Below are 17929 nucleotides of genomic sequence, written 5' to 3'. Positions count from 1 at the left end.
GATGAGAGAAAGTGGGTGAAACTTACCTCACCTCACAAGCTGAAGGAAAGGAATTCCTCAACCTCATACAAGACACATCATGTGACAGAACCCATGAAGGGAAGCAACATTCTTCACAACTGGTGAATGAGGTCCACATACAGTAATTAGCTCCAGCCAACTGCCAATATATACAAAGGTGGAATACAATGTTTGAAGGGCAGGATAGAGTAGATGAACAGGAATATTATAACTTCAACTGCAGGGATTATCACCTCATGAAGGAGAAGTCTGAGAGAATATTCTGGGGAAATACCGTTAATCATTTGTGCCTTGTGTTAGCCAAATAAAATATCAAAAGTGGCATCCTCATAGTGAAGGGGTTAAGGAGGAATCAGGTACAGACAAATTATGGCAAGAATTTATGGAAATCCTTGAGACAGCAGAGGAAGAATGTGTACCCCAGAAGTTAAGGAGTGAAAGAAAATCCAGATGGATGAATAAACAATTCAAGAGAACCATCAAAAGAAAATACCAACTGTGGAAGAAACACCGAAGCAAAAACATGATGTAGATTTTATAGTAAACTAAAAAATCCAAATTATTAGGAAGGTTCCAAGTCCTTTTATGCATATACCAGAAGCAAAATGAAGAGCAAAGATCACCTTGGCCCTCTGAAGGATGAGGACAACCTGGCTTTGGAGGACAATAAACTGTCACCATATACCCAAAACTATTACTTTTCTCAGAGTTCTTGTGAGATACTGAATAATATGCCAATATCTAGGAGGATACATACCTAATGGATTGTCAATGAACTGAGAGATAGCATTCACAGATGTCATCATCAAAATTAAAGCAGCGAGCCTAAACGAATTCTATTTTTCAGAAGTGCACAGACCAAGGTGATAAAGGAGGTAGCAAGCGAGATGCACTCCATTCCTACAGTATTTAAGAAATCCCAGTCAAGAAAACCTGCCTAGGAATTGGAAATCAGCTATTACCCAAATATACAAGAAAGGTAAAAACTTTGCATCAGAAAACTATATACCAATCAGCATACCATCAAGTACAGTAAACTCCCTCTAATCTGGACAATAATCAAGGGGGAAGGCCTGTCCAGTTTAACCAGGCCCTTAAAACTGATAAATCTTCAGACTAGACACAATAGGGTGGATCTCATAGATACATTCAAAACCTAGAAAGGGATGGATGACATAAACCCTGCTCAATTGTTCAAAATTAAAACGACACCATCACAAGAAGACACAGCTTCAAGCTCACCAAGGTGATGTGCATAAAAAGCACTTTTTAAAGGGTGTTTGACCTATGAAACAGTTTACCAGCTCAAGCTGTGGAACCGATAACAGTACTGAGCTTGAAAATAGCCCTCTACAAGAATATAAAAAACAATGGGGGAACTTACAAAGACCATTGGCCTCCTCCCATTTTGAATGCCTCCAGCTGGGGGTGGTCATTAGGTAAATAAAGCAAACCTACAAGTACAATGGGGTTTACAGTGATGATGTCACCACAGGTTTAAAAGTTGCTGCAGTAGATAGAGCTTTCCCACATTGTGTTTATACAACTTAATATGTCAGATTTTATAATATACTAAGACATTATTATCTACATCTTATCAGTAGCTTTGTATTTAAAGGCCAAGAATTTATTGATACAAGTATATCATTAAATTTGTAAGTGATGCACTGAGTTTGTTCACTAGAATACTTGACAAAAAAAGTACTTTACATTTCAATATGTTTAAAACTTAAAAAAATATATGAATTGTAATTAGACACATAACTTAAAGTCTATGGATCACAAGCACACAAGCAATTAGTCTCAAGACAGTACAGAGACAGTACAGTATATATTGCAGTACAGGAATACCTCACGATTCACAACCCCAATTATTTGCAATTGATGTTTTAACACCTGCAATCGATACTCTCAAAACGAATTATAAAAAATAATATCAGTTTGTCACAAGTAATGAATACTCTAATGTGGCTTAGAAAAAATAATAACATAAAACTATAAAATGGGAAAATGAAGAGCATGGGTGTGTACTGTATGTGTGGGAAGTGAACGTATATGTGGACTTGACATGTTGCCAAGTTAGACTGTCACTGTAGCTACATCCCCTTACCAAGCCAAGCTGTGATCTGTGTTACTGTTATTTTTCAATTTGTAATTTTCAGGTAGATACATATTAAGTAATTTATTTTCCACTCTGTTACGTGTACACACAATTGTTCATACAGAATGTTCAAAATAAAATTAAAGATATGATTATCATGAGGTCAAAAACATTAAGAAAATAAACATTTCTTTGTGCATAGGAGTTAGCACACAGATAGTGGGGGGGAGAAGGGGGAGCGGTGTGGAGGTTCTCAGCCGCTCCTGTCTCCCATGTCCTGTGTGTAGTGAAACTATTGCCAAGTGGCATTGTGGTATTTTTTTATTTTATTTTATTTGTACTCTATTACAGTATTACCCGCTTAACGCGCTTTCACTTAACGCGTTTTCGCATATACGCGGTGCCTTGCCAAAGCTGAACTTTCACTTAACGCGGATTTTTCCACAGCAACGCGGTGAGTGTCCGGCTCGAGAGCTATTTTTAGATTCGCACCACCCCCCACCCGCCACCCTGCCTGACTGCCTGTTTTAGCTCATAAAATTCATACAAATTACCCAGCCAGAATATAGTTTACATTGCTGGAATTCTTATAATTTGGTGATCATTTTGAATATAAACAACATATTTTTTGCATTAAACATACAATTTTTAGATAAAATGTTTAATCTGAGTAAGTATGTTATCTTTTGTCCAAAATATATGACATTTATATTCAAAATATTCCTGGTCTTACAAGGAATCCAGCAATGTCAATTATATTATCCTAACTTTAGTTTGAGGTATTATTTATTAAAATTTAGTGGTTATCCCACACATCTCCTTGGGACGGTTGGTGGGGGGTGGGGGGAGGGAGGGACCAACCGACCGACCATCTGTTACCCGGTGAAGAATTATTTTTTTTTAACTGAAGATATTTGTTTTAGCTCATAAAATTCATACAAATTACCCGGTCAGAATATAATTTACATTGCTGGAATTCTTATAATTTGGTGATCATTTTGAATATAAACAACATATTTTTTGCATTAAACATACAATTTTTAGATAAAATGTTTAATCTGAGTAAGTATGTTATCTTTTGTCCAAAATATATGACATTTATATTCAAAATATTCCTGGTCTTACAAGGAATCCAGCAATGTCAATTATATTATCCTAACTTTAATCTGAGGTATTATTTATTACTAAATGTTAAAAACTCTTGAATGGAGGATTGGTGGGGGGTGGGGGGAGGGTTGGGACTGACCGCGCGGTTGGAAGAGGGGGGGAGGCAAGGTGGGGTACTTTGATTGACAGATAGTGTTGAAGAATATATTTTTTTTTTATTAACTGTAGATATTTGTTTTAGCTCATAAAATTCATACAAATTATCCAGCCAGAATATAATTTACATTGCTGGAATTCTTATAATTTGGTGATCATTTTGAATATAAACAACATATTTTTTGCATTAAACATACAATTTTTAGATAAAATGTTTAATCTGAGTAAGTATGTTATCTTTTGTGAAAAATATATGACATTTATATTCAAAATATTCCTGGTCTTACAAGGAATCCAGCAATGTCAATTATATTTTCCTAACTTTAGTTTGAGGTTATCCCACACATCTCCTTGGGACGGTTGGTGGGGGGTGGGGGGGGGGAGGGAGGGACCGACCGACCATCTGTTAGCTGGCTGTGTACTGTAGTGTGAGAGGGGGAGGGAGTTGAGTCCATTATTTGAATGGACATTAACTTGGCGACTGTATTTCTCTTAAGTATTAATTGTGTGCATGTACCATCATAAAATTAAGATGTTATTTTTACTACAACATAGTTATTTGTCGTCAAAAAGTGGAGTTTGGGGGTCGGGCTGGGTTCTATTGGAATTAATCCCATATGTTCTGTTATTCACTTAACGCGGTTTTCACTTAACGGGACCCTCTGGGTTCAATTGACCGCGTTAAGTGGGGTACAACTGTAATTTTATTCATTCCTGACATTTACTGGTACAGTATAAAAATGATCCTTCTGAGTAACATTTAGTGTCTTATAGTCCCAGTCAAACCCTGTTTCTATTATTTCTTGTGGCCAGAAATTTCCCACTTTAAGTGGCAATTTTCCAGTCCCTAATAGCCTCAGATAATGAGGACCCCCTGTGTACTGAGTGTATATGAAAAAATGTGGAGAAAGTTGCCATCTGGGAATGCATCCCCCCTAATTACATTGATTCTTATGGGGAAAATTTACCCAATATTCGCAAATTCGTTATCCACGTTAACTTTTAGGAACGCCAACCTTGGCGATAACCGGGGTACTCCTGTACTGTATATCATTACCAAATTAACTTACAATTAACAAAATTGAAAAATGTCCTTTCATACATCCCCCTGCACAATACTGCACACAGGCAAAAGGACAACTGAATCCTCAGTCATAAAGACAGTTCTTTCTGAAATATGAACATAAAATATGTCCTTAAAAAATTTGAATTATTTTCATTCAAACATATACCGGTTGTCTAGAAAAGTCAGAGCTTTCCATACCTAATCTTTTACTTGTTAATATTTCTCACGTATATACTGTACTGGACTGGACTGTACTGTACATACATATAGTTCTCAGCAGCTCTCATACAATCAACATATTACATAAAATGTGGTTTTAGAGTCTTAACCTGTTATTGTGACTAATTTATCTTAATACTCCAGTATGTGTTAGAAGGCCAGCTTTGTTAACACATCAAACAGCTGATTGTAGAGGCAGTCGATGATGTCATGCCATATTCTTTACAGAGTGCATTGGTTCTAATGCCTTCTTCGTGTTTCATAATAATTTCTGCACTGTATATAATCAATAAGTTAACTAAATTTCAGAATGACCAATAATTTTAATGTAAAAATGCAAAAATATTCAAGAGACCAACAAAATCGATGTTCACTCCACTGTAAATAAAGTTAAACTGAGAAGAATTGGTGGGTGATTCAATCAGTTGATGGGCGCACAAAAACTGTTCCCTGTACCGTATATACTATCAATATGTTAACTAAATTAGAATGACCAATAATTTTAATATAAAAAATGAAAAAATATTCAAGAAACCAACTTTCTTGATATTTACTCCGCTGGAAACGAATGTAAACATAGAACCAATGACTGTATTGGCAGACTAGCCGATCAGCTGATGCACACAACAAAACGTGTTTGTCGTAAGGATTTCGTTAATCGAACTGAAAATCCTTATGGGAGCTAATTCTTAAACCGAAATTTCGTTAATCGAACTGTTCGTCCGAGGGACCATTGTACTTTAAACCTTCCATCAAATTAAAATAACTAACAAGACTAAAAAAAATTATACATACAGTACAGTTAAAATGTGACTAATGTACTTCATGAAAAATATGTTACTAAGCCCTTCTTTCATATTAACACTACCTATGAAATACATCGTACACACACAGTAAAAAAAGTATCGCTCGGGGGGCGGGGTCTGCTGACTTCCATGATGATCCATACATCACCCAATGTGTTCATATTCAGTTATACCATCACCTATATATGTTGTTAGCAACAGATATGAGAGGACACCCTCAGGCAAGGACAGCAGGAGTACCACCACAACACAGGACCAACACACACACATATTCCACTATCCCTCCTCCGTGGTGTCATATTGTTTTGTACATAATCCGTGAGGTACTTTTTTTACTGTGTAAACAATACTATGTCATAAAATATGACAAAACAACCGATTCATCTTCAATTAATAACTGATCTATACGACATTTCTCTAAACATTAAATAAAAAGTTTCAGAGTGTTTATAAAGTTGCCAAACAAGACAAAAAACAATTTGAAATTATGAATCATGGTACAGTATTATAGAGGAGTTGCACAAAACCACACAAACTTTGGTATATATGGATCGAGCTTTTTCACCTACAAGAAGACCAAAAATACTTCACTATTTCTCAGTACATCTATACTGTATACTACTGCTATTTATCACACTCTTAATTTTCTTTACATGAATAATACTGTATCTTAGTTCCTTAAACTATGGCTGCTCTTTATCATCTTCTACATACAGTATGTATTTGTGGTTACTGTAAAAAACTAAGACCAACTTAATGATTCATGAAGATATGATACAAATAACTAAGTAAGGAGAGTAATTTATGAATAATTTTTGGGTAATGAAAGAAAACAGAAGAACGATACACAGTACAGTACACGAATGACAAGAACATTACATAAATTATTGGCTTAAATTAATAATTCTCAAATTAAGTAGGCTATTGAAGTACCAGTAACTTTCAAGAAGCCACCAACTGTGCACAGTAATATAACCGAATAAAATAAAGCTTACAAAAAAGTTTCTCAAGATCAATTATCATAAATGTAAAACAGTTATGCTAATGTTTACACTACAACAAACTATTTGTGGATTTATGAAAATTATAAAACTATTAACATGCAGCACCATGTTAATTCTGCTCCATCTTAACTCTATTTAGCCCCCACACACCACCATTAAAAGTCACTCCCTAAGCAATAATAGTTGCCACATTGGGTTAGATTCTGTTAAATCAAACATCATTAACTTTCACCCTTCACCTTATTCAGTCCAGAGCCAAAACATAACAGTGAAATTAAGGTCCATCAGTATTATCACAATAAGTAATTTATTTCAGTTACACTTAAAACTTACACTTGCTTGAATGTGCATTTATGCCAACACAAACAAAATATAACTCACTCTAAGATTCAAACTCATTCTATTTCCAACACAAAATATGCAGAGAGCAAAGCACACACAGCGAAGTCCTCATAAAAATGTGTTTTATCTATTTTCTTTCAAGTTAATATCAATCGAGCTGACTGTAATAATGTCAGTGATCCAAATTCTAAAGGAATATTAACTGTGGAGCTGAATGAACCTGAGTCTCAAGGGCAGTATGATAAAGCACACTGCATACAAAGCCTTAGCACCTAGGAGGCATTGCACTCATTTCCCCTACTCTGAAGGTAGGTACCCATTCACAGCTTGATCAACTGGCATTGCCCTGGGCACAAGCCAGCATCCATAAATACAGGAGAAGAGAGCTGTATAAGTACATTACAAAACTATCAGCATTTGTGAGTAACAATCCGCTTCTGTTATAAACCAACAGACCACTAATATCCACTTAAAATTTTGGTTGGGTTCTGTTTCAATGTTAAAATTTTGTGTGTACCAATAACTGTCCAAGAAGGCTGGTCTAGCTTACCCCATATTTCTGCTGCTTTATACTGTGATCCATTGAAGCAGTGGCTTTTAAAAGTTATATTATAAACATCATTTCATTATGGTATTTACAAGAGGCATGTACAGTATAGTAGTGCAGTGAATGACAATCAATAAGCCTCAAGAAAGATGCATAATGATTTAAAAACTTTCTACAACAATACATTTGCTCAGATCTTACAAAGCTGGATAAATTTTATTATTTAAAAAATGATAAGCTCTTAAACTTGCATTCAGAACTGGTTTGTGAGTGAGTCAAGACAGACATTTAGCAATCACTTGAATAGCCATTCACATCTACAGTGCTCTGTAATAATCTAATTACTGTACTGTATTCCCACAAAATATTCTTCAGAAAGCCACTGCCCAGGATAACATCCATGAATAACAGCAAGAAGTTGGGAGACACCGTACCTGGCCTGGTGTGAGGGATGTGACGCCAAGTCTTACCCTGGTACCCCGGATAGATGAAGTGGTGGATGATGCAACCGATGATCCACCTAGTGACTCCCTGCTGTTGGATCGACGGACAGTGGATCGGGGAGTCTGGGGCATTACAGATGTCCGACGAGGAGTGGCTGACCCACCAGTGAACTTGCTCACACGAGCAATAGGAGCAAAGAGTCCATACTTGTCTTTGCATTCAAAATATCTGCAGAAAAATAATTGTTGGAATGAATACATATACAGTTACAGTATGTATGTACGGTATTTATATTACAGTACAGTATACATACACAAGTAATATCTCCGTTAGCTGGAATCCCTCTTAACCGGAACCCTGCGATAGCCAGAATTGAAATTTTCTCGGAAAATCAATCCTACAGCTGGAATTTTCTGGAAAATTCCGGCTTTAGGAACAATTCTACGAGGGGCACATTTTCTCTGGTACCCGGAAAATTACGAGGCGGGATTGTTTTTGGGTTTAACAGATGAAAAATCAGGAAAAATTTTTCCGGTACCCAGAAAATTTCAGGCATGGGTGATTTCTTTATGGGTTCGAGAGATGATGTAATGCACAATCTCTGCAACTTCCGAGAAAGTTTTCCCAATACTCGGAAAATTCAGGGGATGAGGGATTTTTTCTGGTTTTGAGAGAGTCATCTTGTTACCCAGAAATCTCTCATTCCTAAAAGTGCTGAGCTAACGGATATATCACTCCAGTATATATATATATATATATATATATAAGACAGCATCATCATTACAGCGGCACCGCCATTTTTAAACACCACTGTATTTAAAAATCTCTCGCGCTCACTAATGACATCTTACAGCCAAATAAATGAAAACGGGACTAGTGGCAACTGTCTCAACATCCTGGGTGCCCTGATGGGTTGTAGGTGGGGGCAGAGCTGGCCTCCCTGCCTTATTCCACATTTATCCCTCTCTTGTTCACTCTCTCCTTGACAAAGACACACTAGCATACCACACTACATATTCATTTCATATCTAACTTACAAAGAAAATCATATTGTTTTGGTGACGAGAGGTAGAATGTCCCAGGCGCTGGGTGAGTTGGGGGATGGGGGAAAAGTGGGGTGCCACACTACAGCCTGTCATTCCCCTCTTGCTCAGCCTAGGAGTGAATTATGCCTGGCCTCCCTGTCTTATCTCGTATTCATTCCTCCTTTGTTCGCCGTTTCCCTGACAGACAAACACTAACATGCCACACCACATAGCTTAAGAGGTACAGTACTAACAACTTATATTCAAGTGTTTTTGCATGGTGACATATTTCTTTCATATCTAACTTACAAAGAACACGGTATTGTTTTGGTGACGTGAGGTAGAGCGTGGTGAAATGTTTAGTTGCAAGAGGTGTTGAAAATGTCATGTTAGTTTTTGATAAAGTGTTTACATAAATATTTTGTTTATATTTTTGAAAGTCACATAAATCAAAAGAAATAAACAGAAAAAGGTAGAAAATAAAATATATTGAAATAAAATAAAAATATAGCATTGTTTATGTTCAGTCAGCAGGCCAGAGAGTCGAGGCCCATCGTTGCTGTCACATGGTCCTTATTATTCTATATCAAACATTCGTCATGGCAAAATTAGTAAAACATTTATTCTTTATTACTTAGTTAACCATGAGCAAGTGAGTAATGAGTGGAAATAAATAAAACATTTATGAATGCAAAATAGTAGAAAAAAATCATTTTAAATTCATATTTGGCTTACTTGCCTGAAAGGCTCGGGAGAAATCTCCAAGATGCATGTAGTGTACATACAGTGTATTGATGTGTACCAAGAAGTTTAAATCCCCAGAGCACAAAATTATGCAAGTGTTCTGTCTTTTGACAATAAAATACTGTACACCAAAAAAGCTCTTTTGGGGGAAACCTGGCAGGATGACTTATACCAGAACTGGTGGACACTTATTGAGTTAACTGTTAATCTTTTACTTTACATCTACACTATTATTAGTTTTCATACCCACACAGTACAGGTACTGTATTTTATGTACAATATCTCTTAATCATTCACTTTATTGTTGACACGTCAGTTTGGATTGTGTTACTCTAACATTAGCAGCGTTAACCCTTATACTGCTCCCGACCACCTGGACGTCACTAAGTTTCGCTATTGTTTGATTTGAGTCCATTCAATGGACCATCAAGTTTGAGGACAAGTTTATCTTCAGACACGTCACTGGAGCAGTTGCCATGCAGCAATAAGTCTCAGTTACCCCCTTGATGGGCAAATATTACATGAGAAATGTAGAGTGTAGCAACAAGTGCTGTGGCTCCCCTAACTATCTCTTTCTCTTAGCACTGCCTTCTCACCCATTTAGGCAGCCTATTTTAATCATAAAAAGTGGTATAAATTTTGTTATCTTACTGTATTGATAAAAATCATTTTACTGTATTTTTGTAGACAACAGGTCCAAAAAATAACTCTACCACTCTCTCATCTTTTACAATCAACATCTTTTCAATATATTTGCTTCATCCGGCAGTCACTCCTCTTTTTTTCCAGGTATATATATAAAGTACAGGTTGTACCTCTCTAGTCCGGCATTCTGTGGTCCGGAAACTCCCGTGGTCCGGAACGACTTTAGTTTGTCCAATAGATAGATAGGCAGCTTTTTTTTCTTTTTTTTTTACTTATCTGAATTATTATTATTATTATTATTACAGGAGTATTAAATTTTTGCCCCTCAGGCCCCAATGTGGGTCAGTGACCTATGCCCGGGTGGGCTAATCCCCGTAAAAAAAACAAAACAAAGCCGCGGGAAATTAAGGTTTGTTTACATCCGGCAGTTCGGCTGCTCTCTTTCTCTCTCTCTCTGCTTGTCTATACAGAGTACAACATTTAACCCTTCAATATATATGAGCAGTAAATAAGTGTTGCTTTCATATTCTTATGTAGAGTAATGACGATATGTTTTCACATGTGCGCACTTACATACGCGGTCTCACTTTTTTTTACCATTAATGGTTAGCTACTTATATTGTTCCATTTATTAACATTAAATAACATTACTTAAAACAACCATATTAATTTTACTACAGCTACAGCCAGGGTCTTATTTTCTTCAGTTTTATATGTAGAACCAGTCAGTCACTGGTTTTGTAATCAACGAAAACAATGCTGTGTCATTTCCTCGTGTTTTAATATTCTACATATTATTAATGAATTGTATTGCTCATTTTGCACACATAAACATTAATTCAATAAAAAAGACATTCAGTAATAAACAATAATGAATCTTTTGTACATAAGAGAAATGACGCTGTTTACACGATTATGCACATCATCTGCACGTTGGCGGGCCGTTCAAACCCGTCGAAATTCAAGTTTCCGCCGTCAAAATTTTTATTTATTTATTTTTTTGTGTTCCAATAAAATACGTTAAGAATTAAAAACTCGTGAAATTTGAGAAGCTACTATATGACATTTAACCCTTCAATATGTCTTCAAAGAGACCATGATGCAGAGAAAGTGGTGCTAGTGCTTCCAAGCATAAGCACAAGTCACTATCTATCCAGGAAAAGGGTGAATTTCCATGGTCCGGCACCGGTCAGGTCCCGAGGTTGCCGGACTAGAGAGGTACAACCTGTACCTCCTTCATTATGAGCTATTTCACTTGTTCTGTTGACTTTCTCAACCTATGTAACTAGTTCCCCAATGAAGCACTAGCTCCTCTTGCAAAACTTTTAACAATCCTTCAACCTATTCTTTATCAACTCTTTGATACCCATTCTCTTTACTGTACTGTACTTAATTTCTAATACAGTATCTCATCTGCCCTTTTCCTTAGAATAATAATCATAGCTAATCTCTCATCCTTCTTCTTGTCATACTCAGGCTGTTACATTTCAAAATTATGCCAAAAAGAAAATATAAATGGGTAGACACTTTAGTGTAATAGTCTCTTGAAAACAAATGAAAAATACAACCCAAAAGCCTTTACTGTGCTACCTTACTATACATAACCAATATGGATACAGGAACAGCTAACAATGGATATCATAGATGAATGTACAAAACGCTAAGATGATAATACAATACATGATGGCACAAGAAAAATTAATAATGATTGCCATAAGTAAAACAATAAAAAGGAGACAGCTTCAGAGTGAATAAGAATTTGTTACTTACTTTTTGCCAGCCACTGACCCATCATTTTTCCCAGTAGGTTCATCCAATTCCACGCCAGCCCAGACACCCTCAGCAAAATCTGCCTTGCCGACAAAGCGTAGGGCACCATGTCGGACACCTGTAGCACTAGCGATGACTACACGATCTCCAACTTTCATATCGGGTGAAGACGAAGCTAAAACAAATGAAGGAACCTATATATTTTATCATCTCAAGACCCCAAGTGTCATCGTGTAATACAAGTTCCATTCACTGGCCATTACTATAACAGTCTACGTGCTAAATACAGAAACTCTGTATATTATACTGTACTAACCTCTGGAGGTAGACAATCACAGCTAATCTTAATAGAAAAAAAGATCAAAGTAAAATTTGAGAAAAAAAAATGACTGATGAAGGTTTAAGAAAATAACTAACCAGTCCATTACTAGGAATGATGTATGTAGAACTCAGTAATAAATGTTATATGAAACTTTTTTCTTGGCTGTAAAAATAAAAATGAGATAATAACTTTTTATAAGTTGCCAAGATGACACATCTAGACAAAATTATAATTGAATTATGAGGTAATACTGCAATGTTTTGCCATCCTCAGCTCTGAATACAGTACCCATATTTTATATACTGTACAGAATATTGTACACCATTTTACCAACCACAGAATTCAGTTTTAGATATACTGTACTGAACTGTACTGTACAAGCGCATCCACAGTCACCATAAGAGATTTCTAGCCCAGCACAGCAGGTTTGTTCGGTGGCTCAGGACTATCAAGTATTATTCACTTCATTCTACTCTCTGTGTTCCTCAAATGACAATTTGTGATCATTTACAATGCTCTAGTCCTCTTCCTTTGCTAACCTCTTTAAATCAATTTGCTTATTTTCATCCTTCATATAATACGGGAGAATACAGTCACCTCTCGATTTACATGTTTTTGATTTACACTGCCACTCTCAAGAAAGTACCTACCGTGTAAATCAAGAGATGACCAAATATGACTTTTTATTGACCTGCGACAGCAGCCACACCCTTTGTGGTCTGACTGTAGCCAATGTGCTCACTCACTCAATTCACTATTGTTCAAAAGTTTTTTTAATTTTATTAATAAAATTAAGCAATACAGAAACATCATTTTTTACCATACTTAAGAAAATTATTTCAACTAGAATTTGATCAAACTTTTTAATAAAATGAAGACAATAAGTTCCATTGCACGAGATTTCAGTTTAACGAGCTTAGTGTTTCAAGGCGTGAAATTTCAAAGAATTAACTTCTATTTACCAAGCAAACATCCAAATGAACCGTAACATTCTCGGTGTGGGGCTCGTCACACTCTGTCATTGGTTTGAGTTGCCGACCAGAGTAGTACATTCATAGGACTCAATTTTTATACAGTACAGTATTCTGAGAAGTCAATGGTCAGCTAACCCAACCTGGCTAGCCAGTGCACCAATACAACATGGTGGTGCTTGGTGATCATCATGCTCAACCAATAATGATAGGCCAGCACCAGCAGCAGTCATCTTCAGCTCTGCTAAGTACAGCGCAGTATACAGTGGTCCCTCGGTTAACGAACGCCTCGGTTAACGAAATTTCGGTTAACGAACTGCCTCCCATAAGATTCTTAAATTCAGTTAACGAACAAAAATTCGGTTTACAAATTTCTTACGAACCGACCTCAACATGTTTTCGCTTGCACTGGCCGGTCAACCAGCTTTAGTATTAGTCCGCCAATACATTAATCGGGTCTAGGGCTTAAATTCCTTACTATTTTAGTAAATATCAAGAAGTTTATACTATTCAATAATTTTAAAAGTTTAATATTCCATTTTTTAGTCATTTTAACAATTATTGAACATAATTGAAGGTAAAGTGACTAGTTTAATGCGCGCCATTCAGCCTTTTAACACAGCAAACAGGCGTTAGTCTCTCTCTGTTTTCACTGGAGGTAACATCTTGCTTGAGACTCTCTTCAACTAAACGCTTTTTTTCTGTGTTTCCAAGCAAATTATTGGTCATTTTGAAATATATTTTACATATTGACAATATATAATGCAGTGCAGTGTTGATTTAAAGAAAATAATCTTGAAATACACCAAGAGAACTAAAATTTTATGGGTGAAATGGTGCCATGGGGTGACTTCTCTTCTCTTCTTCCTTCTCCTCCACCCCCATTCTAATTCCCATCATCATCATCATCATCATCCAGGAGCCTTCTACATACACACCTCAAAGTAAGTGAACTTTTCTACCATTTTTGTTGATTTTAGACAATTTTCGGTGAGCTGGAACCAATTACCCAAAAACCCACTGGGACCACTGTACTGTACTAATTCTTATTAGGTTAAGTTTTAGGGCCTAAATTCTTCCATGGGGTTTAAAGTAAACTTTAGGCTGGGAAATTGGTTCCGTAGAGCAAGAATTCACCTAGCATGCACTTTTCAAGAATGCATATTGCTCATTAAGCAGAACCTTACTGTAATCTATTTGTATTTGAAAATTTTTGTTAAATTAGTATCACACGTTTTGAAGATTTTACATTTTTCTGTACCATAATTTGTTTTCATTTAATTAATACAGTACAGTACAGTGGTCCCTCGGTTAACAAGCACAATCCGTTCCAGCAGGTTGCTCGTTAACCGAAAAACTCGTTAACCGAAACCATTGTTTCAATGGGTTTTTGGGTAATTGGTTCCAGCTCACCGAAAATTGCCTAAATTCAACAAAAAAGGTAGAAAAGTACACTTACTTTGAGGTGTGTATGTAGAAGGCTCCTGGATGATGATGATGATGATGATGGGAATTAGAATGGGGGTGGAGGAGAAGGGAGAAGAGAAGGCATTGGGGAGGAAGAGAGGTCACCCCATGGTGCCATTTCACCCATAAAATTTTAGTTCTCTTGGTGTAATTCAAGATTATTTTCTTTAATCAACACTGCACTGCATTATATATTGTCAATATGTAAAATAAATTTCAAAATGACCAATAATTTGCTTGCAAACACAGAAAAAAGCGTTTAGTTGAAGAGAGTCTCGAGCAAGATGTTACCTCCACTGAAAAGACACAAAGACTGACGCCTGTATGGTGTGTTGAGAGGCTGGATGGCGTGCATAAAACTAGTTTCATTACCTTCAATTATGTTCAATAATTGTTAAAAGGACTAAAAAAATTAATATTAAACTTTTAAAATTATTGAATAGTATAAACTTCTTGATATTTGCTAAAATGGTAAGGAATTTAAGCCCTAGAACCGATTACTGTATTGGCGGACTAATACTACAGCTGGTGGACCGCCAAATGCAAGCGAAAACATGTTCTGGTCGGCTCGTAAGAAACTCGTTAATCGAGGGATTGCTCGTTAACCGAAGTTAAGAATCTTATGGAAGGTAACTCGTTAACCGAAATCTCGTTAACCGAGGCGCTCGTTAACCGAGGGACCACTGTATATAAATACAATAAATTCAAGTATGAAAATAGACTAGCATAATACAAGAAAATTACACTCAAAAAGGGGGAAAATAAACATAAATACACATAGTACATATACTTGGGGATAACTGAGAAGTGTGGCTGTCAGATCAGATGTCTTAAGTAGATAAAGACTTACTAGACAGACCCAATTCTTATATGCAGTATACAGTCGACCCTCGTTAATTTGGACTAATAGGGGGGGAAGGGTGTCCGTTTTAGCCGATTGTCCGAATTAATCGATTTAGGGGTTAATATTGCATTATATTTCAAAGTCATTGTTTCCGTCACGATTTTATCCCACTTTCCACTTTAATACGTACGTAATTTCAGCAAAAATATTACATTTCCGTGAATGTATTATATCAAGCACAGTATGAATAGAATATCATTGTAATATAACAGTATTTTAACCGAAAACTATTAAAAAAACGAATAACATCTCAAAAACATCGGAAGCTTAGGTAAAGTCTTTTGTTTTCGTCATGTATTTTATCCTATTTTACATTGAAATACATTACGTTTCAGCAAAACTACTATTTATTTCCGAGAATATATTCATTCAGGCACAGTTAAGGTAAAATATATGTGTGATGTAACAGTTTTTTAACTGAAAACGATTCAAAAAACACGTACCCTCTAGCCCTGTTCAAGGAGAGGACTGGGAGAAGCTGTTTGGTGCTGCAGACGATGACAAGGAAAATGATTTGATTGGATTTTAATGAAAATATTCAGAAATATGGTATCGTAGTATTTATTCAAGTCAATTAGGATAGAATATTATTGTAATACAACAGTTTTTAACTGAAAACCAATCGAAAAGCGATTACGATAACATCTTTTGAACGAAAGAAAGCGAAAGTCATTGTTTTCGTCACGATTTTATCCCACTTTCCACTGTAATACGTACGTCATTTCAGCAAAAATATTACATTTCCGTGAATGCATTATATCAAGCACAGTATGAATAGAATACCAATGTAATATAACAGTATTTTAGCCAAAAACTATTAAAAAAAACGAGTAACTTCTCTTGAACATCGGAAGGTTAGGTAAAATCTTTTGTTTTCGTCATGTATTTTATCCTATTTTACATTAAAATACATCACGTTTTAGCAAAACTACTATTTATTTCCAAGAATATATTCATTCAGACACAGTTAAGGTAAAATATACTTGTGATGTAGCAGTTTTTTAACTGAAAACGATTCGAAAACACGTGTACCATCTAGCTGATACTCAACAGCTGGTGGTGCGTCATGTGTCGTTGTAAACAATAGGAGGTTGAAGTAGATTACCGGGTATTATATTAAGTGTGAAATATCAAAAAGGTTTTTATTACTGTGATACCGTATATGATATGATAAGTTAGCCTGTGCTAAGAACTTCAACATAGACTACTGAAAACAAGTTGTAAGGTAATTTAGCCTATTGTAAGTTGGTGAGCTTCATTTGCTGAAGGAACTGCACAACTTTTCATTCCTAATTGGTACATATTTTATGTTTCCATTGTTTACTGGCAGTAAATGGTAAATATTTTTCATGTCTGAAGCTAAAAGCTGCATCCCCCCCCACACTAGTGGTGGAGATGTTACATTTAACCAAAAAGATGCTGGTGTTTTATCCCAGCCGTGGGTGTACCAGCATTTTAGCTTAAGGTCCGCGTAGATAATATTCCTACAAATCTTTAAAAAAAAAAAAAAAAAGATTTTGTCCGAATTATCCGAAATCCGGATTAAAGGGGTCCGAATTGACGAGGGTCGACTGTATTTACACACAAAAAATAAATGTTTATTAGCGCATTAGTTCTATTATCATAATATTTATTGATGACGCTGCAGCAAGAACGAGAAGAGTCTCATGGGTGAGCATCTGCTGCAGTTTGGGTGTGACATCAGCCCACGTGATGCTTAAATGGAGGCAGGAAACATATAAACGTAAAATTATGATCTCGCCAGTTTGCCATGTGTCATAATAGTATGAAGACTACAGCTTTTTAAGCGTAGTTTAATTTCAATTTTTTTCTTCAATACTAACCAAGTGCTGTACAGTAACAATTGGTCACCCACTCTACCATATTTAAGGTTTACTATGGAGAACAAAATGTAATAATATTTCTTTCTTTGCATATGTTGGGCTCAAAGACCGAAAATTACCACAACGCATTGTGGTAATTTTCAAAAGAACCGGAAAGTGAAATTTTGCGTCTTGGGTTTTACCCAATAGATACAACCTAACCTAACCATACCTAACCTGTAGCAAAATTTTGCTTTCTGGTTATTTTCTAAGCAACCACAACACGTTGTGGTTAGTTTTCGGTCTTTGAGCCCAACATATACACTAATTACATTGGAGTTGAAGAGTTGTAAACTTAAAATATGTCACGTACCTTTTTTTCAGTCAAAATATTTTATGGTTCCTACACTGAACAGTACTGGCCATGGTGTACACTTGCTGACTG

The 17929-nt window shown here is 36.0% G+C and overlaps 1 protein-coding gene across 9 annotated transcripts in view; it reads right to left on the bottom strand.

Moving 5' to 3' along the window:
• The window catches only part of LOC121868112 (restin homolog), a 273799-nt gene that overhangs the window by 163657 nt on the left and 92213 nt on the right, over window positions 1–17929 (bottom strand). For 7 of the 9 annotated variants that reach the window (XM_042368383.1, XM_042368389.1, XM_042368385.1 and 4 more), the window contains 2 exons: window positions 11998–12172; window positions 7804–8041 (listed from right to left, as the gene is read on the bottom strand). In XM_042368383.1, the coding sequence (XP_042224317.1) occupies window positions 7804–8041; window positions 11998–12172 (413 nt within the window). The remainder of the gene's footprint in view (window positions 1–7803; window positions 8042–11997; window positions 12173–17929) is intronic. The other 2 variants (XM_042368384.1, XM_042368387.1) reach the window with 1 other exon arrangement.

The sequence above is a fragment of the Homarus americanus genome, unplaced genomic scaffold, assembly GCF_018991925.1.
Source record: "Homarus americanus isolate GMGI-L3 unplaced genomic scaffold, GMGI_Hamer_2.0 scaffold47967, whole genome shotgun sequence".
Taxonomy (NCBI): domain Eukaryota; kingdom Metazoa; phylum Arthropoda; class Malacostraca; order Decapoda; family Nephropidae; genus Homarus; species Homarus americanus.
Note: the sequence above shows the minus strand (reverse complement) of the source record. Positions and strands in the feature narration are given on the sequence as shown.